Source organism: Colletotrichum abscissum (genome assembly GCF_030869225.1).
Source record: "Colletotrichum abscissum strain IMI 504890 chromosome Unknown Scaffold_16.1, whole genome shotgun sequence".
In the NCBI taxonomy this organism is placed as follows: domain Eukaryota; kingdom Fungi; phylum Ascomycota; class Sordariomycetes; order Glomerellales; family Glomerellaceae; genus Colletotrichum; species Colletotrichum abscissum.
The window spans coordinates 398,831-426,451 of record NW_026850054.1 but is presented as its reverse complement, the minus strand read 5'-3'; the positions used below and the strand labels follow the sequence as shown (position 1 = coordinate 426,451).

Here is a 27,621-nt window from a genome sequence, read left to right as displayed (position 1 = left end):
CCTGGCAGCAACTAGACCGTGATCATCGCTTGGCAACAGTAACGAGGGATGTCCACTTATGTAATGCCATGCATGAGAGCTGAGAGGGTTCCATCGCAGCGCTGTATGCCTGCAAGAATGACGATCAATGGCACCATGTCACGGACTGCAGCAGGAATACTGTGGTTTCCTTGTATTGCAATGATACGGGTTTCTGAGCTAAGGTAATTGCACTTCCTGCCACATACCCTCTCTCAAACCCGAATGCACATGAGCTGAGGCCTTGTTTATGAACTGCGTTGTTCATCTGTAAAGCCGATTCTCACGAAAGCCATGACCATACTGCCGTATCCCTTCTCGATTGCCTCCTTGCCAAACATCCCGCTGTCTTGGATCCTGAGAGACTCTTCCGTGACGGTTTTCAGTCTCAAATTTCCAGGGTCTTGTTCAGGAAATGCGACGCCACCAGGATGCGGAATCGGACGTTGGGGGCTCCATTATACATGGTGCATGTTGAATGGTAGAAATGCTCAGTCAGTATGAGGAAATTGACGACATCTCTAAGAAGAGAGCCATTTGCCTGGTGTCTGGCGGTGTACCGAGTGATCTCCACCCAAGTTCTCTGCTTGTCCTCGAAGACTACGAGATCCTTGTTGGGACGCTTCGCAATGCCTGGTTTCTTATTGTTAATACAGGTGAGGTCAATCACGGGCTCGCCCACAGCGGTGCAAGCACTCACGAAGCCGCTTCTTCATCCACTTCCTCTGCTCAGCCTGACTGCCGCCGCGCAGCTTGACAAGAACGTAGAAGTTCTTGATGTCACGAAGGTTCATGATCATCATACTGAGAGAAGGAATGGAGCAAGGACGAGTAGTGCGTCCAGAGACCTGCCTCATGCCGCAAAGGCGGCTCGAATCGTACATGACGCCAATGTTCTCGATACCAGGAACAAAGAGCTCGCGATTTAGATTCCGCTGGGAGTCGCTGTACCAATTCAGGTGACGTCCCCCATTCTCGCTGAAGATAAGGACCATGAGATCCTTATCCTTGCGCACGCCTTCCTCGGGGCTGTGGGACAAGTCTTGGAAGGAGATACCAATTTGGCGCTCAATGTAGGCTTTGAAGTCGGGAAGGCCCTTGGTGAGCTCAGCGAGGCATTTGTATTTCGAGTGTCTGCCGTCTTTGCCAGTGTTGACGTCGATCAGGCCCGGGTCGTTCTTGTTCGCCTTGCAGTCAGCGTAGATGATGGCAGGCTCGAAGTCGATGTACTCGCAAAGGATCATTGCCTTGATCTCATTAGGGAGACGGGGGAACGGGTGGAAAGTGTCGAAGCGAGGCTTCGGCTTCTGGACCTTTTTGCCCTTCGCGACCTGCTTGGCCTTCAGGACCTTCTTGACCTTCTCAATCTGGGGCTCGGTGGTCGAGGTGTTCGATCCCTTGAGGTTGGGCACAGCAGTGCCAGTCATCTTGCTGACGGCAGCGGTAGCACCGGCACTGTTGATGAGAGCCTGGCTGTGAGCGCGGGTGCGGCGAGCCGGACCCATGATCGGCTTGGAGATGACCTGGCGAGGCATGGCTAGTGATGCTTTTGGCAAATCTCTAGCGAAGCTTTGATGAATGTTAGCAAAGTCGTAGGCAAGAGAGGATATTTTAAAGTGAGGGCAAAGTTGAGAGCGAGAGAGGCACCAGAAGAGAGCTGTACAGCGCGCTTGTCTTCTGTTCTCTCACTCTTTCTTGGAGACTGAGTGAAAAGGCGCAACTGACACCTACTCTCTGTAATTCGACAACGAATTGAGAAAGAACAAAAAGGGAAGGATTGAAAAGGTCAGAGAATATGGGTGTCGCTTGTTGCTTCAGATCAGGGAGACGACTGCCGATGGTCAACAAGAAGAGCGCTGCCAGACCAAAGAGTCGAATTTTGCGACCGCCGGCATAAGACGAGATAAGTGAAGAAATAGAAAAAAACTGACTTACTGTTGTGGTAACTGCGTATCGTATGCGAGGGTTCTGCCAAGATGTCTGTAGGCTGTGAAATTATCAGTTAAGACTCTTGCTCAAGCGACTGAAGCCCCTGCGGATGACGCGTTTTCGTATCCTAGTTTGTGCTGATTTTCTCCGCCAAACGCAAGGGCGCCAGAAGAGAGAAGATTTCAATGTAGAGAGAAGCATACAAAATACTTCCAATTATCGCGATGACGTGGAAGAGATTGTTTACATACCTAGACGATGATGGTTGGTCTTACTGGAGACGGCTGGAGAATGGCCACCAGAAAGATGTCTGGTGGCAGAAGGTTGTAGGAAGAGAAGACTTCGAGGGTAGGGAATCTAATAGATAGAGAGAAGAGCATCAATGGGGTGGATGGGGGTGTGAGGGCCTCATAAGGCCGGGACGATCTCTTGAATTCTAAAGAGGCGGGTAGAGCTGGTGAAATCTGACAAGGCAGTTGCAGGCTACAAAACTAGCCCCATTAGGCGAGTGCAACTGTCAAGACTATCATAAGGCGGGTGCAGTTCCTAAAAGTTGAAAGGGCAGGTGCAAGCAGGAGTCTTTGCAAGGTAGGGAGGACTATGGAGACTTGATTAAGGTCAAGATCATCCTGGGTCATTGGTGACTCTCAATTTCTTTACGAAGCAAGTACATTTGCCAAAATTCACAAGGCGGGGAAGCCTCCTAGGACTTGATTGAGAGCGGGAAGAGTGATGTAAACTTCATCTGGCGAGTGTAACTGCTATGAATCACGATAGTTATCATTATTGTTAAATATAGCACTAGTAGATTTGGCTAGAGTTCATGAATCGTGTGCAGTCAAGAAGGCTTTATCAGCAATGCCGAACTGTGAAGGTATAATATGAAGGTGGGCAGGGTTGTTAATTCTTCGAGAGGCGGTGGAAGAAATTACTTTAAAGTTCTATGAGGCAGGTAGAGTCATCATGCCCATGAAATGAGAACAAAGGGTCGAAGTCATAAATCTGCGGAATCTCACAAGGAACAGTTATTAAGCTACAAAGTAGATATCACCAGTAGCCAAATAGTGTAGGTCCTAGACGATAGGTTGTGTGATTTGTAAGTATTGATAATCCTCATAGCTCAACAGGAGAAACCACTACCCATGATTATTTGGCTTGATATGCTTCTTGCAATTCCTGCCCGCAGATTCAAGCCTATCGGCTTATTTTACTTCGGAGAACTTCTTAGCCTCGGAAGTTTTGAATTTCGACACACTAGAGTAGTATTCTGACAGATCGAGGGTTTTCAAACCTTCAAGAGGGGGATCTCGCAATTTTCTTGCGAAAAAGTCTTTACATCTCATTCAACAATCTGGGTTGTTGTGACATGCTCGAGACCATGTCGTTTACACGGACCTGCCTCTTGACAGCCAATAGTCGAGAACCTCTTTTCATTTCCGCCTAGAAATTGTCTATATGTACATTGAAGGTTGACCATTAATGATATTCTTCCCTCAACAGGAAACCTCGATTTACTTTAGCCAACACGGCTCCTATATCCTTTTCCGCCTCCGGCTGAACGAATTTCAGCAGCCTTTCTTGCTTGAATGCATCCGCTCCACTCTCAAATTCAGTTGCTAGATTTGATTTCATCCAAAGGAACACTTCCTGAAACGCTTTGTTGATCTCACTACAGCCAGCGAGCCCCTCGGAGTTATGTGACGGCTTTCTTGCGAAACTACAACAGTTCTGTACAACCTCTTGTGGTTGGTATTCTGCCGACAGGCAACGCACAAAACCCTGTAAGTTCTCAATAGCGCCCCGATGTTCTAGCTCACCTCTCGACGCGTTTGATGCGACATGAGTACTGGCGTATTTTAACATCTGGTGAAGTTTTGTCTCACAGATAGTACGCAATGCCTTCAAAGTTCCGTTCAAACAAGTGTCGTGTTTCTCTCGAACTCCCAAGAAAGCCTCCACGGCGCCGAAAATAATTTCGTTGTCTCTTCCGCTTGCCATGGATCTTGTGTTGGACTTTTCTAAATGTTCATTTTTTAGTGATTGCAAAGCCTTCAAAGCCTCCGTTTGCCCGTGTACGCAGCAGTGGAAGATAAACGGTTCCAGGCTTGTTCCCGGAAAAGTTGGGGTGAAACACAGGTCGGCAAGCCAATGAATAGCTATCCAGTCTCTGGATGTCAAGCCATCTATATCAGCCTTCCCTAGCGTTCGGAAGATGGTCGTGTTGTCTGAGTAAGGCTTCAAGATAACGCCTAGGGCGAACTCCACAAGCGGCCGCTCCTTTGACCTTGCGTATTCTCGAGTTGCCAGCAAACTTACATCTCGCAGCAAAGGTGCCAAGGCCACTTCCAGCACCAGGATTGGGTCCCTCTCGCCTTCTGCAGCACTTCGGTAGGATGCCTGTCCTGGTGATGAGGTACGAATTCCAAGGTAACGGTAGGATTGGCTTGTGACCATTCTTTCGGCGCTTGCTGCGTTGATGTAAAATTCTCCGCTGCGGCTTGGTGTCCGTAGGAATGTATGAACTGTCTGATGCGACAGCTGAATCGTCCAATCTGGATTCGCGCGCCTGATCCGATGCCTTGAGTCCAGTCCAACCCTTTGCCGATCATCTAAAATCTCTATCAATGGACCGCAATACGTCTGCATGATGCGACAGAATGTTGGCCAGCCGTTTTCTCCAAGCACAATCCTGCGTGAAGCGACGAAATGATGGCTGAATTCTCCACGTTTCTCAACCTCCAGCTGGTCTGGTAGCGCAATTACTTCCCGCAACTCTTTTAATCGTAATGATGAGATCCTTTGAGACCCGACAATCCATTCTAGAATTCTTTTGGTCTCTGATAATTCTTTGGGCGTACTAGAAACTTTAAGGTCTTCGAGAAATTTGATATAAATTTCTTCAACCTCTGGCGGTGATGCAGTAAGCGAGGCAATCAGCCCCTGGACTGTAAACCCTCTCTTGTTTTCGATCAAGAGCAAAAGTTTTCGAAGAACCAAGATGACCCAGAGCATCACGCCATTTGCGTGAGTTTCTAAGTACGCGCGTATTTCGCCTAGCGTATCCTCCTGTATCTTGAGGTTGTCATTGGAAGACTGGATTTTCTGAGACTGAGAGTCAGTTGAGACGTTGGAGTTTTCGTAGAAATTCGCCGGGTTGTCGTCTGAGTCGGAGGAGACTGCGTTGTGCCAGGCCACTCGAAGTTTCTTGATACCGCCTCCAATCATGATGGAAATATCTCGGTGGTTGTACTGCTCCATCTTAATCTCCAAGCAATTATTCAGCTTTTTGGAGATGACGGATTCAGGCCTGCTCAGCAAGACGAAGCGGAGGCGGCTGTTCCAGGCACTCGCAATCTCGGTAAATATCTGCAGTAAATCAAAATTCTTGTGCGCTGATTTGAGACTGGATGATCCTGTCACGCTCTCTGACTCGTCTAATGCGTCGATCACTGCGAGTGTTCGGGGCGTTGAAGGGCTGAGCGCGAGTGTCGTGAAAAGGTCTGACAGCTCCGATAGCAACCAGTCGTCATCCTGCCGTTCAGCATCGAATCTTGCTCGATAGATAGCTGTCGCAGATTCGAAAGTCGTCTTGCTTGAGCTTAGGATGTTGAAAGTAAGAGCGCGCAGCATCGAAGCATCTTTGGCGCCAAAATCAGGCCCTCGGGCTGAATAGAACCAGTCACATACGAACGGATCGTCATCAAGATCGCCGTTTGGAACATCCCTTTGAAGACGCCGTTGGATGTTCTTCGCTAGAACCGATTTGCCGCTTCCCGCTTTACCCATTATCAACAAGACTTTACCAGAAGATTTCCACTCCTGGAACTCTTCAGTTTCCCAGAGCCACTGGTTGGTGGCAGGCAGCGGATCTGCGACTTGATCTCGCCTTTGGTGCATGCCATCGAACCGCAGGCTTTCAACGCATTCTATCTGCTGTTAGGGCTCCAAGTTCGTTGTATAACACTCAAAAACCAGGGATGTATATACCTCGCCACTCCGTAGTTTCGTCCACAATGAGAGCATTCGACATGACCTCCGCCCATCTTGACTCGACGCCAGTGCTGTCTTTGCGAGAATCATCAACGCAAAGGAGAGCTCTGACACCATGGCCAAGCTCGGCGATCCATGTGAGCAGTCTCATACGAGCACTCTGGGATTGAAGCTCGAGACCGTCGAGAATCAGCACGACGCATTTGACATCCTTCCTGATATCCTCCAGACAAGCGCTCATGACAGTAGCAACCTTGGAAAAATAATCCTGAGTGAGACCTCTGATTTGACGATACCAGGAAGTGATCGTTTCCGGCACAGGCGAAGCAGGATCGTCGCCGTTAGCACTGGGCTTGAAGGAAGCCTCCGGCTCCCCGAAGGCTGAGCAAATTGAATTGAGAGCTTCTCTTTCTATTGGAGAAAGTCGCACAAGAATCTCAGCGAGCGAAGACTCGGGCCCAAGTTGCCCGCGAAGGAGCTGTGCGACAATGCACCAAACAACCTGTGCTTGATTCATTTGCTCACGACCAGATGTTGGTGACTGATTGGCGCCGGCCTCGAATGTCGCAAGGGAGAAGAACGCCACAACCGGTGACTCTTCCTTGCTGAGGAGCTTGCCTGAAGCTACTTGGAGTCCGATACCATTTGCGGCCGAGAATGAGTGAAGACCTTTCCGAAGCCACAACACTCTTGAATCGTGTTCACTCTCTCTTGGCTTCGCGCACCATGACTGTGCTAACTTGCAATAACGAAACCACGAGATGTCATCGTTCGTAAGATTTGTTTGAGCCGTCACTCCATATTCCATAAAATGCCCCCAAACTGCTGCTGTCTTCGCAACTATGTGAATAGCTTCTTGGAGTCCAAAAGCTGCTGCCACATCGTCAGGTTTGAGGATGATCTCAGTGGTGTCTGCACCCGTTGCTAACTCCATAAGCCGCCCCCGTAAGGTATCTGAGAATTTTCCGGTTAAGACCCATTTCAGACAAGTTTCCGGATTCTCATGTTGGAGCTGCTGGATGTGGTATATCAGGCGAGAGATATTTGAGTCTGCACTGTCCCCTTCGCTGCCTTCGAAGTCTATTCCGTCGATTACGATCACAAGAGGGCGTCTTTGCCGCGAAGCAGCATGTCGAAAAATTTCACCTAGCATGCGATGGAATAAGCCGGCTCGGGAGACTTCGGCTCTAGATATTTTGAGCTCGTGCCCAAAGGTGCAGTTCATTCGCGTCAGAAGCTCCGGTCCATCGGAATGCCGAAGCAAGACGTAGGCCAATCCACCGAGGATTGTTGACGTTGTGATGGGTGATAGTGGATCGCTTTGAGGATCTTTGCAAAAGAAGTAAGCCGTGATATCATCTCGATGATACATAAGAGGCCTAGAGGTAAGAACCGACAATGAGAACATGGAATGACCCAGTCCAGTCTCATCGTCAACGAAGATAAACGGCTTTCCATTTTGTTCCTGCAGATCGCTAGCAAGTCTTCTAGAGTCAAAAGATTTTGCCGAGCTCTGGTATCCAAACTGTTGACGAGATGCTGTGTCTAGATCGGGATGGATGGAAGACAGGTTGAAGAGAAACTCGGAGTCGCCAAAATCCAACGACTTTCGTACATAGCCTAAAGGCAATATGTTAGCTCCAAACTCAAGTTTGTAACGCAACCATGGTTCAAGCGTACTGCCACCGGCGGTAGACCGTTGAGATGGGAGCTCGTTTTCCAACTGCAGGGATTGGATATCAGCTGGCCCTAGAGGGATAGCGCCATTCCCTGTGCGGGAAATGGTTAGCGGGAGTAATCTTTCTTGAATTTGGGATTCATAAGGTGTACGCATACCAACAATTGTAAAACCTCTGCTTCGAAGTCGGTCAACTAGAGTAAGATTTTCACCCAGCACATGGAACACTTTTGAGTTAATTTCCTCAAGAACCTTGAGCATAACTCTGAAGCCATCCTCTAGGTTTCCCGTCAGACCTACGTGGATGACAAGCATTCGAGTGCCTAGTTCCGCTTTGGCATCGGTTAAACGGTTCGTAATGTTGGCCAGCTCAGTGTCATCCGCATCTTGTATCCTCACGGCACGAGCGAGTTTCCGAAGCCGGTATTTCCGGCTCTTCTTGTCCAGCTTTTTTAAAAGCTGTTTCAGCTCCTCCGCGATTGTGTTCAGTATCTCGAGCTGATGGATAACCGCAGGTGTCTGTAACCTGGGCTCCTCTCTGACGAGACTAGCCGTCTGCGAGGTGACTTGGAGTAACACGGAGATTTCGTCGAGCCTTTTTGGCGCGTTCTTTACTCGTTCTCGGGCTTTTTGAATTTCTTGAATGGTCTTCAGCAGCGCGCCAATGAGGCCGACAACGCTCGCGGCGGTCCCTATCGCGTCTGCCTGTTCTCAGTTGTGAGTCTGCTGTCGCGGAATGAGGTTGCACCAAGCTCTGTTTTCGGCGAACAGGGCTACTTACCATGTCTTTTGGTGTCAATGGTATTCGTTATGGTTCCTGTTCTTGTTCATGGATAGAAAACTTTGACCGGGCTGGCAGTGAGGTATTGAGAGAGTTGGGCCACACTTCGGTTGGACCGCACCTCGGCGGCTAGAGAACCACACAAGCGATGCAAGGCGTACTTCTCGTCCAGCGAATCACGGCTGCAGATCAACGAGCAAAAAAGCCTTGTTGCCCAGCATAACGCGACATCGAGGCAGAATCTCCCATCGCCTATGGCTCTGCATATCGGAGCATGTCCCCACATCTATCAATGCCATTTTGCCAGGTAAGACTTCATACCGACGCAGTACCTAAATCACGGAGAATCAATCCTTTCACTGCCAATCGTAGGACAGCCACTGGACAGTCACCTTGTATAACTATCGCCAAGGAAACGACTGGAGTCAGAAATAGGTTTCCTTGCTCAACTGTAATGTTGTTAATTTTGAATATGAGCCGCGCCTATTCATGTAAGTTTTGGGAAGCACAGGTCCGCTCAAGGCGAGAAGATGAAGTTCTGACTTCAGGGGCTCTCGGTTCGGAAGCGGGATGCGCGTTATGGTAGCTCAGGCACACCGAGAACTGGCTTCGGAAATGTCAAAACCCGCTCTCCAAACGATCGCCGACGGAGGTGATTAGATACGATCAATCTGAACGATAGCCGGTGGGTTGCAGCTTCATCAACAATTGGTACTCTTCTTCTCTACCATCCTTGGAAAGACGGGCGGCAAACGGCGAGTCCAATGATAAGAAGTTTGTCATTGGCATCAAATCCAAAAACGTTGGCAGACAAAGAGCGAGGCTAAGCCGTGAATGGAATCGGGATCCATTGTATCGCTTTAGCAATTGCCAGTGCGGGACGTGCGGATAGATGCATATTCAGATAAGGTATGGGTACGAAATATTCGGGTGGATAAATACCGCAACGCGTCCCCAAGCTTCCTTTTCTCTCGTCTTATTTTTCTGGCCCGCCAAACTTTCGCCAAACAAGACATCGAGCGCTTCACTCCGCCACAAAACGTTCAATTTGAGAGATAGATTGAGTCGAGAGCGCGCCAGAGGTAAGTCGCTCGCTCTCCGCAACAGCGCCGGGCCAGTCTACTACACCAGCCGTGTTCTCCCTGCTCCGTGACAGTGATCAACGTGACCCAACCTACCCAAACCCGGACTTTTTTGTGCCACTTTGACCTTTCAAATGGTTATTTGGCTTTCACAGGGTCCGGAGATTGACGACACGGGCGTGATTGTATTTCTACCCGAAATACGTACACGTCCCGCGCTTTCAAAAACTAGATCCCTCGCCTTATAAGCAAAAGTGCTCCTTCGTGAGCTCCGATGTGCCGTGCAGGAAATCTAGGTAGCGGCGCGTACATACAGCGACTATACTCTGATCTCAATCTTTTTACCTGCCGTAGTAGTGATATGAGGAAGACGGTGCCCAATCCCGGTGCTGATGGGGACGTCTTCCTGAAGAGTTTGGGTTCCAAGAGCCTTGGACTTGAAGAGGTATCGGACTTGGGGTTCCTACCTGGATGCCTAGACTGCAGGCCAGTAAATACAAAAGAACCGTCATTTGCCAGCAAATCAGAGAAGCCAGACACTGCGAGACGGACTTTTATCGAGAGTGAAGTATGTGAGTAGGTTGGCTTGACGCCATCAACCACGACATCACATCTCAAAGGCTCTCCAGAAAGAAGCCGCTCCCGATCCTCAGACTCAACCCCCAGCAACGCCCATAATCCCCTGCATCTACCCCGTCAAATAAGACCAAGGAGACAACCGCGACCCAAAGACACCTCATCGGTGAATAACATAGACTTGTATCTAAATCCGAAGGCGGATAGCCTCCCTCATGGCCGTGGACTTGCATCCCAGCATAATCTTAGCGGCACCACACTGGACGATCATCGACAAAATCCCAAAATTCCTTCTGGCAGCCTCATCACCAACGGCGCGAATGAGGCCCTTATATACCGATCACCCACTCTCCATCCATCCTGGAGACACGCGTTCGGGGTAGGCAAGTACCTACTAAGCTAAGACTAACCCTCTTCTCCTTGTATCGTCGACAGAAGGAGTCATCACAGCATAGATAGCTGCATTGGGTGGGACCCAGGATCTATACATCATTCATCTTAGCGTTTCTTCCGAAGAAGTTCACGACTGTCACGTAAGATGATCTCCCAAGGCATGGACTAATCAACAGCTCTCCGGTAATGACCCTAGATTCCATGACTAGACCACCTGTTGCGTCAACGTCAGATATGTCAACTAACAACCTGGATTGCAGTAGATGCGTCGATGGTGCTTCGTAACGACAACCAGATGAACCGGAACAGCGAGCTGCTGGCCCAGCGAAGACACAAGCACACATGGCATCAGAAATCACGGTAGAATTGATCATGAGAGAGAAATGTGTTTTGATTGCCACTCCAAATGCTCAGACAACTATCTAGCCCACCAGTTCCGGTCCATGACACTCTGCCCGTAGACAGTAGATGCCACATTGAGGACCACCCCAGTCAGAAAGCCATCCAGCCCATCCAGCGATTCTCTCCCAAAACGGTTTTTTTTTTGCGTTATTTTCTTGTTGATGTGAGTACCAAAAGAGGCCACTCGCTCTCCCAACAACCCAAGCCAAGCCCAGCTCATCCAAGAGACCTGCGCCACCTCGCAAGGCAGACGAGACACTCAAAGAGCCGGGTCAGGTTGGGCCCAAGAGAGCCGGAAAAAGCGTAATGATACTCGGGTATTTCTGCGGTTGTTCGTCGAGCCTGCCTTCTCGCAAGAAGCAGGGCATAGGCGTAGAATGCGTAACGGATCATGTCGAAACCTCCGTTTTGAGTTCGGGCGCCAAGAAGCAATATCTTGGCTTTGTCAGTCGACCGACGACAAACGCTCCTCCTCCTACCCCGGACGGAGGGCCTCCAACCAAATGTTCCCCTGCCAAAGAAAATGCACGACGATGAAAATCGTGCTCCGACAGACGCCGTTGGATGCCAGCCACCCCGTCGCCCTCCGTGTCATATCCCAACATCAGTCGTCTCCGCGATCGATTGATTAATACTCAAAAGACACCGCGGCGCATGAACCAGAGATGAGGTACCGAACCGCCCTCATCCCGTAGTGTTGCCGCCCTCTACCGCGAGGGCCAACTCCCCTTTTGTCCACCAGAAATCAAATGTGGCCCGCCATCCATGCGAACGCCGTTCCGGGCTGATACCGTTTCAGCCGCTTGTTTCCCCCAAACGCCGTCGTTAAAGAAGCACATGACATGATAAGATGGGAGCGGGTTATTTCCATGCCAGGGGTGTGGTGGCTCGTCTGACGCCAGACGTCACGCCCCGTGGTTGATGTTTGTTTTTTTCGATGGCTCAGCCTGTCGTCTTGTTCGTTCTGTCGTCTCCAGACAGCATGCATTTCCAGTCCGGGTAGAAAGTGCCCGTCGTCAGAAGGCCGAAGGAAAAAGAAAAGAAGCCAAACAAAAGACCAGTAAGATCCGTTGGGGTATGGTACAGGCCAAAAGTTTGCGAATATGTGACGAAGCTTTTGTTGCTTAGCGACGAGTCGTATAGGTCTGATCGAGAGTTTTTTCGTGTTTCGTGATCGTGAGTGGTGAGGGGGACCTAAAAGCTCATGATGGGCATGGATGAGATGCCCGACCCAGTCTAACCGTGCCGTGTCGCCTCCAAAATCAGGAGAGAATGAAAAGAGGAACTATGTACAATCCAAACAAAACGCAGCCACGTGTTCCGTCGCGACTGCATACGCCACAACGCCTTTCTAAAGAGAAGAGATGGATGGAACCTTAGGACATTTGTCCTTGGGGTTGGGGGTGACCCTGGCCTTGGCCTTGACCACGTCCCCGGCCGCCATAGCCGCCACGGTTCTGACCACGGTAGCCGCCACGGCCACGGCCACGGCCTCTACCGCCGCCCTGGTATCCATTCTGCTGGCCTTGCTGAGGCTGCTGAGTCTGCCAGTTGCCCGGTGCGGGGCCACCCTGCAGAGGCAATTGCTGGCCCTGGATCTGACCAGGCTGCTGGTGTTGCTGCTGCTGCGGCTGGCCCTGGCTAGGCTGGCCGGTGCGGAAGTTGGAAATGGGTCTCGGGATGGACTCGGGGTTCTCGTAGACATAGAGGGACTTGTCGATGCTAGCAGGAATGGGCTGGATCTCTGTTCCAAGGTCCTTCTCAATGTTGTAGAGGTTGAATCTGTCATCCCAGTTGATGAGGTTGATGGCCAGACCCAAGTGGCCATAACGACCAGAGCGACCAATGCGATGCAGATAGGTCTCAGCGTTCTTGGGGAAATCGAAGTTGATGACGACATTCACAGCTTGAATATCGATACCACGGGTGAGAAGATCGGAGCAGACAAGGTTGCGGCACACGCCGTTGCGGAAGTCGTGGAAAACGCGATTTCTTGCTTGTTGGGCCATCTTGGCGTGACTGTAGAAGCATGAGTAGCCCAGCTCGGTAATCTTCTTGGCCAGCAGCTCGACACGGTTGGTGGAGTTGCAGAAGATGATGGACTGGTTGATCTGAAGCTTGGAGAACAGGGTGTTGAGGCAGTGGACCTTTTGCTTCTCCTCGACAAAGGCATAGTACTGGGTAATACCGCGCAGTGTGAGCTCATCCATGAGGTTAATCTCGTACGGGCTGACCATGTTCTTGTCGGAGAAGTCCTTGACAGAGAGGGGGAAGGTGGCGGAGAAGAGCATGACCTGGCGGTCCTTGGGGTGAAACTGGAGGAGCTGCTCGATGACGGGGGTGAATTCGATGGAGAGAAGCTTGTCAGCCTCGTCCATGATGAACATGGGGCACTCGCTGAGGTCGGCAACGTTCTTGCCCGCGAGGTCGAGGATTCTGCCGGGGGTACCGACCACAATATGGACGGGATCCTGGAGGCGGATGATATCGTCCCGGAGACCAGTACCTCCTGTGGTGACCATGACGTTGATTCCGAGGTGCTTGCCGAGAGTCTTGCAGACTTGTGATGTTTGCATGGCGAGTTCGCGAGTGGGGACGAGGATGAGGGCTTGGATCTTGGAGACCTTGGGGTTGATCTTTTCGAGAGCGGGGATAACGAAGGCGGCAGTTTTTCCAGTACCGTTCTTGGCACGGGCGAGGATATCACGGCCGGTGAGAGCGACGGGGATGGCTTCTTCTTGAATGGGCGACGGCTTCTCGAAACCCGCCTCGAAGATGCCCATCAACAAGTCTCTCTTCAATTGGAAGTTTTCAAACTCCAGACCCTTGGTGTTTGTGACGTCCTGGAAGCAAGCTCGTGAGAAGGCGGACAAGAAGTGGTGAGGGGAGGGAGGTTGGCCTTGCCGGTACATACCTCAGTCTGCTGTCTGTTGTCTCTAGCAGGCAGGTTCAAGCTCTTCTTCCAGTCATCTGATGCGGCGCCATCGCTGCGGAAGTCAGTCCAACATGCTTTCAACGATGGGTTCCTCCTGGGAGATTGGTGGTGAGGGGAACAAACCTCAAGTTTGTTGCCTTGAGCTTGTCTGCGAGTGCTTCCGCCATTTGAATGTGTGTTTATGGAATATGTGCCTAATGGCAAGAGAAGAGGATGCGATGCGGTCGTTGAAGGTTGTTGCGCGAAAGGGCTTTGCTTTCCCCACTTCGCGATGTGTATCGAGGGGCGAGTCGTGCTCGGTAGGTATTAGGAAGTAGACAGGTACTGTGGGAGTCAACGACAACAATGAAGGGCAATCGTCGTTGAAGAATATTCGATATTCGCGGGATTGTCACTTGTCGCGTGGGGGTTCGTCGTGGGTTCCGTGGCCGAAGGGCAGCTGGTTGGAAGTGTGGATGGATGACCGGGACTCGGGCAGAGTTTCGGTGCAGGAAAGTCGAGGGATGTGGTTGGTGGTTGGTGGTAGTGGTGCGTTGTTCGTGGGTTGCGCGATTGCGAAATATTTGTGTCGTTTTTGGATGACTCGGGCTACTGAAACAGCGTAAAATGTGTTTCGTCCACGAGGTGCAGCGCGAAGAGGCTTGTGGGATGGTGGTTGGGTTTGCGTGGTTGAGAGGAGTATGATTGTGTGTGTGGTTGTGTGGAGGAAGAGTCGCCTGGGACCTGGAAGCAAGTTTGTGGTGGTGAATCCCCGGTCCCAGTGCATTCGGTGCGCATCAGCTGTGTCGTCGGGGCGGGACCCCTTGCCTTCCTGGTCTAGCGCTGCAGGTGGAGACACGTGACCTTTCACCGCAGGTAGTCGCTCCCCTACTTGAGAGTCTTGTCAGTTAGCTAAGGGCCTCGCGGGAGCTCTTGCTGCTTCTTGAGAGTAGTTCTATCAAGTTTGGTGTTGGTGTACGCATGCTGAATAAGCTTAAAATGCTCAATGTCTCTCAACACAATGATCAAAGTGCGGAAAGTGTCAGGGTAGGTCTTGGATCATGGGTGGTGACATTGACCCGACCCAGCTCACCGAGAGCTTCTCCCGCCATGCCATTCGTCCCTTACCGACCTCACCCCGGCGAGCCCTTCATCAGCCGATTGGTCTGATCCCTATCCTGTATGGAGTAGGCACAGTACGTACTCTCCTCTCCGTCCCCGCTCCACTCGTTTCCTGCAGCGGAGCTATCGGATCGGCTTGGGGGAGGAGCACTGGCAGACTGCAGTAACTGCCCTGGAAGGAAGACCACCCGGGAGTCTGAGCACTGAGCACTGAGCACGAATGCGTCAATTGGACGAGCCGCTGGTGCAAGTCGAACCACCGGCGTCCAAACCCTCTCACTCCCCAGGCCACTTACATCGCCGAGCTCTCTCGATACAAACCCCGACGACGACACCTCAAAAGATGCTCGTCCTCGATCCCGCCCCTCAACCTCCCTGAGATTCCTTTCCCAGTTAATCTACCCATTCAACCACAGCCATGGTCCTCAAGACGTCCTCGGCATTCGCCGTCTGCTCCAGCAACAACGTCCTGAACCTCTTCGCCATCCCCGCACACCACACATCCATAACGTCACCACCCTCACGACGACCATCCTCCGAACACCCCGCCTCACACAGCACACGATCCTCAACCTCACGATCCTACGCAACAGTACACCACAAACCTCCTCACAATGGATCATCAAAAGGGAAAGGCGGCACCGGCAGCCCATGGCCAACCTGCAAGAACCCCACCCCCTACGACATCTTCGCAATAGACAAAGCAGCACCCTACACAAAAGCCCGCTTCGCCGAGCTCGTAAAACAATACCACCCAGACAAACACCACGCCACAGCCCTCGACTCCCTCCCCGCAGCAACCCGCCTAGAGCGCTACCGCCTCATCGTCCTCGCAAACGAAATCCTCAGCTCCCCAGACAAACGCCGCGCCTACGACGCCTGGGGCTTCGGCTGGCACATCCCCGGCAAGACAGGCGCAGCACCGGAAGACATCAACGAAGTCTACCGCCGCGCCGATAAAGCATGGCGCCACGGCTACGCACGCAACGGCGGGGACTCCCCCGCCATGAACGCGACCTGGGAAGACTGGGAGCGGTGGCACGAACGGCAGGCTAACGGCGGAGCGGAGAGGCAGAAGCCAATGTACATGTCCAACGCCAGTTTCGCGGCGCTGGTTCTGGCCGCGTTGGCGGTGGGCACGGTGGCGCAGACGACAAGGATGGATAATAGCACGGCGACGTTCCTTGAGAAGAAGAATGCTCACGAGGCCAATATTAGCGAGGCGCTGAGACGGCAAGGCCAGGCTGTGGCTGGCAAAGGCCGGGAGGAACGTATCGAGCGGTTCGTGAGGGAGCGGGAGAATATCAATTTTGGGTTCATGCCGAGTAAATTAGACGTTCGGCCGGCGGCGACAACGAGCAGTCCAAAGTGAAGGTTTCTTGGGACTGGGGAAAGGTGAGGCTGGAAATACCCTGCTATCTTACACTCGTATTATCGAGTTCTTATGATGTTATGATACATAGTACAATATAGCGTGCATAGACGCACGTACATGGGGTCAAATATTCCCCTCTAGCAGGCAGAAAAGAGACTCAAAAAAGAAGAGAGAAATCAGTCCTGACGCGCGTCCGTCCGCTCCTTGATGAGCTGACGCATGACCTTTTCGGCGCCAGAGGGATCAATCCGCTCCGTCTCGCCAATGCGCATCATCTTGCCGACGAGGTACATAAGCTTGCCCTGGGGGTACTTCTTCTTCTTGTCCATGAACTCCCCTACGACCTTATCCTCCCCTTCAATGACCTCCTCTGCCAGCTGCCGATACTCTGGTTCCGTCATCTCCTTGAACCACAATGCGTGTGTCTCGATGGCGTCCGTGACGGAGTCGAATTCGTCTAGGTTACCGAGATACTGAGCCACCAGGAGCTCCTTGGCGACCTTGCCTGTGATATCCCGCTTCTGGAGGTGGAAGAGGATCCCGGCCAGTGCGCGATGCGGCACCGCTTCGCAGGAGCCGTCTGGAGAAATCGCCAGCGTTCGCTGAGCAGCTTCCGGGTCGGCCTTGTCCGTCGTCAATCGACCCAGCTCATGGAGGATCCAGTTGCCGGCGAGGGACGCGTAGTCGTGCAGGTTGGTCTTTAGTCCAGCGCTCTCCAGTTGATCTCGGAGCTCGTCAACGACCTTGTAGAAGAACTCGAGCCTGCCGCCATCGTCGAGAGACATGAGGGAGACGGCGTCCTTGGCAGTCAAGCCATAGGTCTCAATCAGCTCCGTCAGCTCAATGTCAGGTAGCTCCTTGACGGAGGCCCTGATGTGATTCACGAGATCTTGGCCAATCACCAGAGGCCCCAGATCGGGGTCCGGCATGTAGCGGTAGTCCACCTCGCCTTCTTTGCCTCGCAGACGGCGAGTATGCTTGGAGCCCAGTGTCCAACCTCTCGTCTCGCTCGCAATCGTCTCGCCCGCATCGAGCGCCTTGATCTGCCGGTCGCGCTCGGCGATGATGGCGTCTTCAACGGCCTTGATCGTGCTCAGGTTCTTGATCTCCGTCCGCGTACCGAGCGGGGTATTCGGATCACCTGTCCTCCGCACCGAGACGTTCACATCAGCACGCAGACCACCCGTCTCCATCCCGGACACGCAGGCATCTACGGCATTTAGCAGCATCTGGATCTTGCGGACGAACACGGCGGCGGTGCGCGGGTGGTGGAGCTCCGGCTTCGTGATAATCTCAATCAGAGGCATGCCTACACGATTGAAGTCAAGCCAGGACACGTCGTTGGGCTGCGCCAGCGTCTTGGCGGTGTCCTGCTCCATCTGGATCTGCTGAATGCCGATTGTGACACTCTCACCGTCCTCCGCGGCGATGCCGTCCCTAGCAGTGAGCTCGATCTCGCCGTTACGAGCAAAGGGCTCATAGTACTGCGTGATCTGATACCCTGATGGCTGGTCCCACCAAAAGTAATGTTTCCTGTCGAACCGGCTGACAGGTTGAATGTCGCAATTGAGAGCACACGCCGCGCGCAACGCCGGTATGAGGGTCTCCTTTTGGAATCTCGGCTGAGAGCCCGGCATGGCGACATCGAACAGCGCTACGTGGGAATTTGGGTCGTCACTGAAAGACGTCGCAGCCGGCGAGAAGAGCTTCCGTGCCGTGTTGAGCTGGGCATGGATCTCAATACCGACGGTCAACTCCCAGCCATCGACGGTCTGGTTGCTTCCCTTTGGCTTTTGGCCTCTTGTCTCCTTTTTGAGCTGCTTCTTCTCTTCCTTGAGCTTCTTTCTCAACGGCACCGGCGGCGCTTCTTGCGATGCTGCCGTCGCGGTCTGAGCTGTAGCGTATGTTGCCCTCGATTCTCCAAGCCGAGGAGCCGATGACAGGGCTAGAGCGGAACGGGCCGGTAGGCGGGTGTATGGTCGTCGGGTCGAGGCCAAGCATCCTTGGCGGGAGAGTTGGCCGTGGAAGAGGTAGCGGGCCAGCTCGCGGGTCGGTATGCGCGCCATTCTGGGAGACGGGTGTCGTTTCGAGGTATAATCGGTGGTAGTGGCTGTCTTTTGCGGCTTTGTTCGGGGGCTGCGAGCTTTGCGCTCTCGTTGGATGGGACGGCCGAGATTTCAAGGTGACTGGAAATGTGAAAATCAAATTGCTTGGCGCGTATGTTGTACACCCTCCTCTACGCAGGACTCGTGTCGGTCGACCAGTGGCTACGAAGCTTCTCTGGATGGGGGCTATGATTGGAGGGGTAGACTTGGGCGGGCAGGAGGTTCAGATTTGTTGCAGTTCGCCACCATGCGACCATTGAAGGTTTTCGTTTGGATCGTGTGCAGCTTAGCTGGTGGTCGGGTCGTCGGTGTCTCCCAGATTGATCTTTGGGATAGCTTGCGATAGCTTCATGAGAACCTGGGAGCTCCCGTCGCATCAAAAATGGAATGGAAGCTCCCAAAGATACGTACCCTTATTTTTCGGGCCGCATGGGCTTCCGGGCCTCTTCGGATCCGTCCCATAACGGAAGTGCCAGGTTCTCAAGCTCGGGTGCTGACATAATGGTGCATTGCATCCATCCCCTAAGGCAAGGCAAGAATGGCGCACATGCGCTGGAAATCAGTGGAGTGGGTGCCACGCAGACAAGCCATGCCGCCCTGCCGCCATGCAGCTAACGTTTGCCCGTCCGTTGTGGGAACGTCCCACGGCACTGGAATGGAACGTTTGGGTCGCCGTTTACGCTTCCATTTCCGTGTCTCCTGTCTACCTTGGTACTTCAACATTACCAGGGTGTTTTCTACGTTGCAAGTTGCTCCAAGTTATTCTGCCTTTGACATATCTCGATTTAATCGCATCTCAACTGCAACAAGGTTCAGTCAATACGGAGTACCACAACGTCAAGCCCACCACCCGAATGCCACCACATGCCACCACATCCATCTTTCAGCTCAGCCCAACGCCGGTGCCCGTCCGTCACACACACACACACACACACACCTCAGAAGTTGGAGCTCGCTGGTCCAGTATTCCTGGTCATCTGAAACAAATCCGTCAACGGCTGACACACTCTTCACCCGATCACACGGCGCTGCTTTTCCACGTTTTCTTGCATTTCCTTTCCTTGCCTCCCATTCTCCCTTGCCCCCTATCGAGAAGCTGAAGCAGTCGCTCCAACGATGAAATTTCCATCCCACCAACTGCTCTCTCTCCCTCCCATTCTGCTCTTAGGGAAATGATCCTTCAGATGCCAGTCGCCACTCACACAAACTCGATGCCCGCTACCCTCACCGCGATGCTACCGCAGTCTCTGCCGCTGTCATCCTGAAGCCGTTCCCCAGAATCTGAACTGAACGTCCCAGGAGTTCCCCAACCCGATCTCGTCCCTCCCAAACTTCTGAGCAAGCGTTTGAGGGCACACCCATTCCTCAACTCTCCTTTATTTTCGTCTTCTGCTGGAGCCCGGCACTCCCTTGTGCGCTTCTCATCTTCACTGTCAACCAATGCGACCTTCTAGTAATGTGTATTAAGCTACCGCGACCTCGTGTGCGACTCGCAGTAGCCCTAGATCTACTAATCTGAGACATCCTTCGCCATACAACGGGCCACATTCCAGTTCGTGTCACTTCGAATATCCGTACATTGCTATACCTACTCGAGCGATCCAGCTACTCAACCGCGAGGGACACCCTAACTTCGGTTCGGCGTCCCGTTAAGCTTAACTCAAGGGAGAGATTCGCCCAACTCCTGATCCCGACGTCCATCACTTGATTCAGGCCGTACACTCAATACACCAGAATGTCCACGGCTTATCACCCTCCTTCGGTGGCCGATGTCCCTGTCACCACCATGGACGACTGCCACACCACAGATCAAGGGTGGCTAGCCTCGGACCCGGTCGACGAGCTCATGCGCGTCGTCGACGCCGTCCCGGCGCCGGCCCCCTCGTCGCCGTTTGCGCAGGCCACCAGCGATAAGGCTGTTGTGCCTAGAGATTATCCAGACCATCACATGCCGGCCGACGACACGTCAACGCCAGTTGGACTCCCGCGATCGCGCCCCAGGAGCGCAACTGTCCGGAGGCACTCGTCCATGCCCGCCCCCAACCCAGACTCGCCGACGCGACGTCGCATCTTTGGCATGGAGCCCACGCGATCTGTCTCCGATCAACTCATCACTACCGCGGATCAAGAATCTTCCTCAGATGAGACGGTGATCCCTGCCGAGAAAGAACAGGACCAGGAATCGCCAGTCCGTCCAGCATCACCTACAGAGTCTACCCTCACCAGCTTCACAGCTCTCACTGAGAGAACTCACGGCTCCGGCAGCTCCAGTGGCAGCGGCTCAAACATCACTCAAGCATCGTGGCCCAGGCGCAGAGGAAGTGAAAAGTCGCGAGCCCACGACAAGTCATACCTCAAAACTCGTCGCCAAAGCCGCTCACCAAAGACCCAACAGCAGCTCTCCTCATCAAACGTCTTGAGCTACCTCGAACCAGACTCACCCAACATAACCCCTGAAGCCATCCAGCGCTCCGTCGAGCAGTCGTCCTACTGGAGGATGCCCGACCCCGCCGCCGCAAGCTACCAGTCGCCCTCGACGCGGAGCACAACCTCGACTGCCTCAAGCAGCTTCCAGAGCGATGTCTTCTCCGAGATGGGCGCCGGCGACCAAGAGACCGACAGGAGCAGCAGCCCAGATCACAGCATCTACGGAGACTCTCCCTCCATGCCCGGCAAGTTCGAGGTCCCCATGCCCCCCGGCCACGGACACGGCCAACGGCAGCGCGACTACCGCCACTACGGCACCCCCGAGATGCCGCGCGGGACCGCAAATCTGCCTCACCTTCCACCCAACGCTCTCCAGCCCCGTCTCCCCGGCACGCATCACGGCCACCCAAAGCACCTACCCAGGGCAGAGAAGCTCCCGCTCACGGGGTACGAGCTGATCGCTTCCAAGCTATGCGCCGGCGACGACACGGAGAGGTCAAGCATCAAGCCCATCTACCGGCGCTTCGAGGCTCTCAACCACCGCCTGCTGCTTCACCTGCAGGACGAGCTTGCCGAGCTGGAGGAGCAGCTCCACCGCCTCGACACGGCCGACACGCAGACGCGGCGGATGCAGAACTGCTTCCTGCCAGCGTCGAGGAGACAGGACTCCCTCACCGCGGGCGAGCTACAGTGGCACAAGACGGATATTCTAGGCAAAGTTGGCTATAAACTCAGCCAATACAGTAAGTCACCCCTCATGTCAATCCCACAATTTTCTCTCCCTCTAACACGGCCACAGACCACGTCCTCTCATCCTTCAGAGAGACACAGCACCTGCCCAACCCAGACCCCCAAGACGTAGACTTCTACCGCGCCTACCTCGCAAACCACAACCCCATAGTCGAAATCGAAACACGCTTCCTCGATCCCGCAGACGACCTCGTCTCCCTCGCCCGCCCACCCTCTTCATCATCATCCGCCTCAAGCTCCAGCTTCTCGAGCGACGACCTCCGCACCCCTCAACCGCGCAACGCAAAATTGCCCTCCCTTTCCTCCCTGCTGACTCCAGAAAGTCAAAGCGCAGACAGGGCGGAGCGTATCCGTCGCCTGCTCATCTCGGCTCTGACGGGGTACCTGCCCACCCTCGCCATCGCTTTTGCCGCAGCGTTCTTGCTGCCGATTCTCGCGTTTGCAGTGATTCCGGGGTTCGTGGGGCGTATGGCTGTTGTGTTGCTTGTTGCTGTTGGCGTTGCTGCTGGTGTGGTGCAGGCGGGTTTGTTCAGTCGTCTTGGGGCGGATCGTCCTGCGAGGGTGGCTGCTACGGAGGGGGTGTTGGCTTCTGGAGTTTATGTTGGTGTTATGGCTGTTGTTGCTGGGATCTTTGGGTGAGGGTAGGAAAGAGTGTAATGTGTGGTTTGATGGTTTGATGGTTTGAGGACTTGGTGGTAGATGATGATTTAATGATGAATGATACCCCTTCCTCAATTACATCTTTACTTTCAGGCTTTGTTCATCTGTATTTTGAGTGGCTTCACTGCGATACCTTGTGTTTCTTAATTCGTCGCACGACTTTTGGTTTACGAATATCTACATCGCCAATGGGATTAACTTATTCTTACTATCGAAGTACTGATATGTCCCAAACTACTAGTGTTACCTTCGTCCTTCACCTTTAAGAAGCCATCTTCATTTTCCACTTTCAATAATCTCATTGCGAGATTGCAATCTACCAAGAGAGACGTTTCAACTTCATCTCGCATCAGCCTATATTCCCTCCATCACTCTCTCGTCCAAGTTCGCTGAACACCTCAGTAGATCTTACGCACTGCCTTCGCTTTCCTCGTCTCCGAGAACGTCGCCGTAGGCGTACGGCCGTCCTGCTTTCCTCATGCTCTTGAAACCGCTCATATAGGGGTCATTTAGGGTCGGCGCGTGATGCTGAGCGTCATAGCGAAGGACGCAATCAATCTAGAGAGCCCTCACTCGACGACGAATTGTCAAATATCTTTGCGGGAAACTTGGGGGAGCATAATTATTTCGTCTCATGTTCATACTCCGTCAGGCTTAAAAGTGTGACTCCCAACGAATCTATGCTTCACTAGTAGAAGACTGTGGTGTTTATCTACACACATCCAAATCTGATGTTGGATCGATTCAAAAGTTCTGTCTATCCATTTGCCATTCTGCTTAGCCTTTCTGTTCAGACAGAAAAGAACAGTGACAATATTAGGACATATTTCAATGACTGTGCATGTTTTTCCTTGTAGCTAGGGGCTCTGACGAGACGGAGTCAATCCTCAGCCTCACATTTTCAGCCTTGTTGACCAGCTTGCCGACCACAGTGGTACCGAAACCACACGCCGCTCTGCGAAAAGCTACTTTCGCTTTCTCACATCTTGACACCTCGTTCATTCAAATTTGACAAAGTTCCAAATATTCATGTCATAGCCGCCGGGATAACGCCATCAAATATTCTCTACTTGTAAGTTGTCAATCCGGCATCCCACTCCATAGCGGTAGTAAAACAAACGATCGAGCGCGGAGTTGGCTTGATTGAAGAACAGAGATGCCCCCTATCATCGATCTATTACAACAATATCGCCTGGCCAAGCCTACAAGGACTGCAAAATAATTCCATGTCTTTCCAGATGTTTCTGTGCTCTTCTGGAGTTTCCTGCACCGAAGTCGAGTTTTCGGCACTGAAGGTCAGCTTTTTGACCTGTTTATTGATTTTAGTCCCCGCCTAGCGAGTAGCTGTTGTCATACAAATGCTATTGCATGTGCAGAACCCATCGGCCTGACAACGGTCTCCTGAAAGCATTGCACATTGCCATAAAGGCTGTCTTTATGATTCGGTTGACTATACTTGCCTTATGTCTAAACAGACTTCATCCCAGTCTTGTTTTTCTCAATCACATTTCTGCATCCAAACACCTTTGAACACTATGTATTTGCCTAACTGCCATCAGTCTTATTTTCTCTCTTTCGTCTGGTTCATGGCTCTTTTTCATGTAGATAATAGTTGAATGAGCATCCGATGAAGCAATTTCGTCCAAACAAGCCTCTATCTGAAATTTGTCCAAACACCACGTCAGTCAATAGAAGGAAATAGTCATCAGACGAGCGCTTCCATCCCTTGTGGATGACAGCTAAAAGACAGGCCTAGGCAGCCTGAAATGCCCATTCTTTTCTCCACCTTTTGCCTTCATTGAAATGAACTGAGATCAGCAGTCTGGATAGTCCATCACCGAATGCTCTCACACCAAGACCAGCCACTGCTATTTTCTGCTTTCTCCCTTTTTTTCTTTTTTCACAAAGAAAAGTAATTCATCCATCCCATAATTGTCTGCTCTCGCCCTTCCCGCCTGCTCTCATCATTTTCTTCTGCTTTCGTATATCATTTCTGTATCACCCGAGTTCCAGCTCCAGCCCTTTGCATGATCTGCCTTGCCCATTTTCAATCAATTGAAGCAAATTAACCCCCTATGAAGATTTGGACAAGTGTGATCTGCTCTCGCCAATTCAAGTCTATCTCTGCTCTCCTGAGTTCCCGCCTGTTCTGTGAGCTGCTGTGCCCATTCTAAAAATACGAGCGCGAGTCTACCCAGTCTCATTTCAAGGAAGCCTTTACCTCCCAAAGTCCTTTGCTCTCGCCTCATTGTCAGCTGTTATTCCCGCTTCATAAACCACTCAAACAAGCTATCCTTATGGGCAAATCTCTTACCATGGAGCTCAACTTGCCTGCTCTCGCTCTTTGTGAAGAATTTCCCTCTGGCCTCCTTTCTCCGGCTTAATATGTGATTTGCCTGTCCCATATCTTGCCTCATTCAAGTACGCCATCTATATGCTAATTTTGATGTCCATGCAGTTCACACCTTATGCTTTCTCACCCTCTGAATCTGAACTCAAACAGCCAGCCGCATCTTTGTTCGTGAGCCGTTATTCCCTCTTCTTGAGTATCTTCATCAACATCTTCATAACCAAGAAGTCTGGCTCTCACTCGTCTGCTCTCGCTTTTCCTGTGATCAACTTCGCCAACCTATTAAGCAACATATGCAGATCACCAACTTCAAAGGCATGTGGCTCAGATCGTCTGCTCTCGCCCTTTGAGATGACCTGTGGTCAACTGGCTCTCGCCTTATTTGTGAACTATCTTGCCATATCATTGTGCCCTCCTCTCCAAATACTATCTCATTCTTATCACCAAGTTCATGGGTATGTGTTCTGGGCCGCGTCTGCTCTCGCCTTTTTGGATTTCCACCCGCTGGCTCTCGCCTCTTTGGTGAAATTCTGCGTACCCTGGCTCTCGCCTTGTTTATGAACTTCTGTATCCCCCGGCTCTCGCCTCATCTGTGATCTACCCGCCTCCAGTCTCACTCAAACCCGCTCTTTTCATAATAAATCTGTGATTTAAGTCATTAGATCGACCAATGAGAAAATTCCGGTGCACCTTTTTCTCTTTTTAATCCCCGTTCCATAGCTCTCGCCTTCAAAATCAGATGTTCAACCCGCAAAACCACCCCAACTGGCCAATCACCAGTTGATCCAGAGGTACGTACGTACCTCCAACTATCACGAACTTCCTCCTCAACAGCCTCATTGTTGACACGGCCTAAGGTATCGAAAAGGGTGGTTCAACCACCCACCCAGCCCTGAGTGATCCCGTCGCCTTTGCCCTCCTGCTGCCCTCTACAAAAAGATCTTCTCTCTCCCCTCCCTCTGTCAAACTTCCCCTCCCTCTCACCCACTCTTCAACTTCGCAGATCCGTCACACACTTTTGCCCACAAGCAACCGCACTTTTGCACCTTGTATCCCATACACACTATCCATACCACATACTCCCTCCACCCAATCAACCGTCAAGATGCGCGCCTCGTCCATCGCCAAGGGTTACACCTTCTACCTGGGCACTGGCCCTACGATGACCGCCATGGTTCAGCATGATGGCGCCTCCGGTAAGTTTCCCTTTCTCGAGCATTCGCGCAGCGCAGTATCAAGGCTCACACACATCCAGAGACCGGCTCGTACGAGCTCACCACCTTCATTGAGGATCCCGGTCTGGGTCACGCTACCGTCATCGAGTCGAACCTGTTCACTGGTAAGTCTGAATTCCATTTATTCTTTGGGATCACAATGTTCTAACACGTTGGGTTTTCCAGTGGCTACTTCGTCCATGTGCTCAATGACCACCATCCAGGTCTGTGACCCGATTGAGGTCACCCACACTCTCAGCGTCTCTGAGCCCGCTGAGACCGCTGGCACCACCACCTCCATCTTGGAGTCTGCTTCGAGCTCTTCTGCTCAGAAGACCAGCACCTCCTCCGAGGTCAAGGGAACTTCCAGCACTGTCAGCATGACTGGCACTGGCACCCAGACTGTCGCCACTCCCACTGCCTCGTCTGAGGCCTCTCAGACCGAGATCATGGTCTTCTGCGCCATCGCTGGTGCAATCATCATGTACTTCCTCTAAGGAAGTCAAGTCTAGCTATGCACTCGTTGGCAGTTCCTCAATTGGAATGGCCTGAAGGAAATGGATGGACTAGGGAATTGGTTTGAGCCATTGAGCTAAGGAATTGGAACTTCATCAAGGATCACGGGTTTCAGGTTCTTCATAGGCATACAGGATCCGGATGCATACAAGTAGCATTTGGGTCAAAGGCCTCATTACAGAAAATTGAGACTACCTCGTCACAAAATTTCCTCTTGATTCCTCATTGTTTGACTGCATTCTTTAATGTGACTTTGCCTTGCTAGTGAGGTGTTTAATCCCATGATGTGTGATACTATTGTCGCCGGCCAGGACCGTTCGCGATGCCATTTCGAGCCTTATTTTGGTGTTTCCCACAAAGTGAGAGGCGAAGCTGTCACACCGCCGCCACAATGTGCCGCGCTACTGGAATTGCACATAATACCCGTAAGCGACATCACCGTCATTCAGCAGTATCCGCGCAAGACGACTGCACTTCGCGCCAGCAGTCCGTATGGTGTACCGCCCAAGAGACTCTCGTTATGGTGTCTTGAGGCCGACGGAGATGACGCGCTTCGTAACGAGGTTCGCGGCATGAAGGTTGGACTCAAAAGCAAGAATATCACCATTCCAAGCCCTCAATCCTACTGACAAAATAATCTGCTTTATAGATCACGACGTCCATTGATGAATATCGCAAGACGTCAGCGTAATCGAAAAGCACCGGAGCCATCGCGACACTGAGGCTAGACTCGCAGACCAAAATATCACGATTCCAGAGCATCAATTCTGCGAACGGAGCAATCCATCTATCTGCTCATCCATAGATCAGCATCGCCGGACTCCAGTACCCTCTATACTATTACGAAGCCATCGCGACATTCCAAAAGCAGTGCTGAGACCCGAAGAACCACCAAAGAAGCCCTTGTGTTGACGACCATTGAAGCTGCTGCTATTCCCATCACATAGAACCAAACACTGGAATAGCGCCCCCGCGCTGGCGGGACCGCGGCGGCTAGCATCGCAATCAATGTCGTCGCCATTAGACAGTCTATAGATCGAATGGATCAAGATCTACAGTCTCCTGCTTTTCGTACCTATCCTCATCTCCCATCGCGGCATCACAACACCACCAAAAATCCCCTCAAAGGGCGCCAAACACACCAAAGAAGCCCCTCTTCCGCCCTTCAATCAAGCCCCTAAAACAAGCTAGAACCACCCACCAGAATCTGGCTCCTTCCACTTTCCCTCCATGTGAAAACTCTGTCGTTTCTGCGGCGATGGGTTCCCTTGTGCTGTGCTGACTTTGGTGTGTTGTTCAACTGCGGTAGGCCCGATGTGGGTCCACGGGGCCGAGAGCC

At 52.2% G+C, this 27,621-nt stretch overlaps 10 protein-coding genes across 10 annotated transcripts; 4 read left to right on the top strand and 6 right to left on the bottom strand.

The window, feature by feature from the left end:
* Positions 1 to 406: 406 nt before the first annotated feature.
* On the bottom strand, positions 407 to 1,553 carry CABS01_07480 (uncharacterized protein; the record flags this gene model as incomplete). The annotated part of the gene is made up of 2 exons (XM_060540842.1): positions 407 to 651; positions 719 to 1,553. The coding sequence occupies 2 exons, from the start codon at positions 1,551 to 1,553 to the stop codon at positions 407 to 409; spliced, it is 1,080 nt and encodes a 359-aa protein (XP_060403010.1).
* Positions 1,554 to 4,130: 2,577 nt separating this feature from the next.
* On the bottom strand, positions 4,131 to 8,323 carry CABS01_07479 (uncharacterized protein; the record flags this gene model as incomplete). Its single annotated transcript, XM_060540841.1, has 6 exons — positions 4,131 to 4,145; positions 4,264 to 4,349; positions 4,806 to 5,873; positions 5,935 to 7,557; positions 7,618 to 7,707; positions 7,774 to 8,323. Coding segments are annotated over 6 exons (3,432 nt in total), but the record flags the coding sequence as incomplete, so codon positions are not given.
* Positions 8,324 to 9,819: 1,496 nt separating this feature from the next.
* Positions 9,820 to 9,990, bottom strand: CABS01_07478 (uncharacterized protein; the record flags this gene model as incomplete). The annotated part of the gene is made up of 1 exon (XM_060540840.1): positions 9,820 to 9,990. The coding sequence occupies one exon, from the start codon at positions 9,988 to 9,990 to the stop codon at positions 9,820 to 9,822; it is 171 nt and encodes a 56-aa protein (XP_060403008.1).
* Positions 9,991 to 10,869: 879 nt separating this feature from the next.
* CABS01_07477 (uncharacterized protein) lies at positions 10,870 to 11,242 on the bottom strand (the record flags this gene model as incomplete). Its single annotated transcript, XM_060540839.1, has 2 exons — positions 10,870 to 11,107; positions 11,163 to 11,242. 2 exons carry the CDS (start codon positions 11,240 to 11,242, stop codon positions 10,870 to 10,872), a joined length of 318 nt encoding a protein of 105 aa, XP_060403007.1.
* A 983-nt stretch (positions 11,243 to 12,225) lies between these two features.
* CABS01_07476 (DEAD/DEAH box helicase) lies at positions 12,226 to 13,951 on the bottom strand (the record flags this gene model as incomplete). The annotated part of the gene is made up of 3 exons (XM_060540838.1): positions 12,226 to 13,692; positions 13,764 to 13,836; positions 13,908 to 13,951. The coding sequence occupies 3 exons, from the start codon at positions 13,949 to 13,951 to the stop codon at positions 12,226 to 12,228; spliced, it is 1,584 nt and encodes a 527-aa protein (XP_060403006.1).
* Positions 13,952 to 15,303: 1,352 nt separating this feature from the next.
* On the top strand, positions 15,304 to 16,257 carry CABS01_07475 (DnaJ domain-containing protein; the record flags this gene model as incomplete). Its single annotated transcript, XM_060540837.1, has 1 exon — positions 15,304 to 16,257. The coding sequence occupies one exon, from the start codon at positions 15,304 to 15,306 to the stop codon at positions 16,255 to 16,257; it is 954 nt and encodes a 317-aa protein (XP_060403005.1).
* Positions 16,258 to 16,436: 179 nt separating this feature from the next.
* On the bottom strand, positions 16,437 to 18,326 carry CABS01_07474 (PET112 family protein; the record flags this gene model as incomplete). The annotated part of the gene is made up of 1 exon (XM_060540836.1): positions 16,437 to 18,326. One exon carries the CDS (start codon positions 18,324 to 18,326, stop codon positions 16,437 to 16,439), a length of 1,890 nt encoding a protein of 629 aa, XP_060403004.1.
* A 1,774-nt stretch (positions 18,327 to 20,100) lies between these two features.
* CABS01_07473 (uncharacterized protein) lies at positions 20,101 to 22,181 on the top strand (the record flags this gene model as incomplete). Its single annotated transcript, XM_060540835.1, has 2 exons — positions 20,101 to 21,535; positions 21,592 to 22,181. The coding sequence occupies 2 exons, from the start codon at positions 20,101 to 20,103 to the stop codon at positions 22,179 to 22,181; spliced, it is 2,025 nt and encodes a 674-aa protein (XP_060403003.1).
* Positions 22,182 to 24,636: 2,455 nt separating this feature from the next.
* CABS01_07472 (uncharacterized protein) lies at positions 24,637 to 25,113 on the top strand (the record flags this gene model as incomplete). Its single annotated transcript, XM_060540834.1, has 1 exon — positions 24,637 to 25,113. One exon carries the CDS (start codon positions 24,637 to 24,639, stop codon positions 25,111 to 25,113), a length of 477 nt encoding a protein of 158 aa, XP_060403002.1.
* Positions 25,114 to 25,657: 544 nt separating this feature from the next.
* CABS01_07471 (uncharacterized protein) lies at positions 25,658 to 26,263 on the top strand (the record flags this gene model as incomplete). The annotated part of the gene is made up of 3 exons (XM_060540833.1): positions 25,658 to 25,748; positions 25,808 to 25,891; positions 25,953 to 26,263. 3 exons carry the CDS (start codon positions 25,658 to 25,660, stop codon positions 26,261 to 26,263), a joined length of 486 nt encoding a protein of 161 aa, XP_060403001.1.
* Positions 26,264 to 27,621: the final 1,358 nt, after the last annotated feature.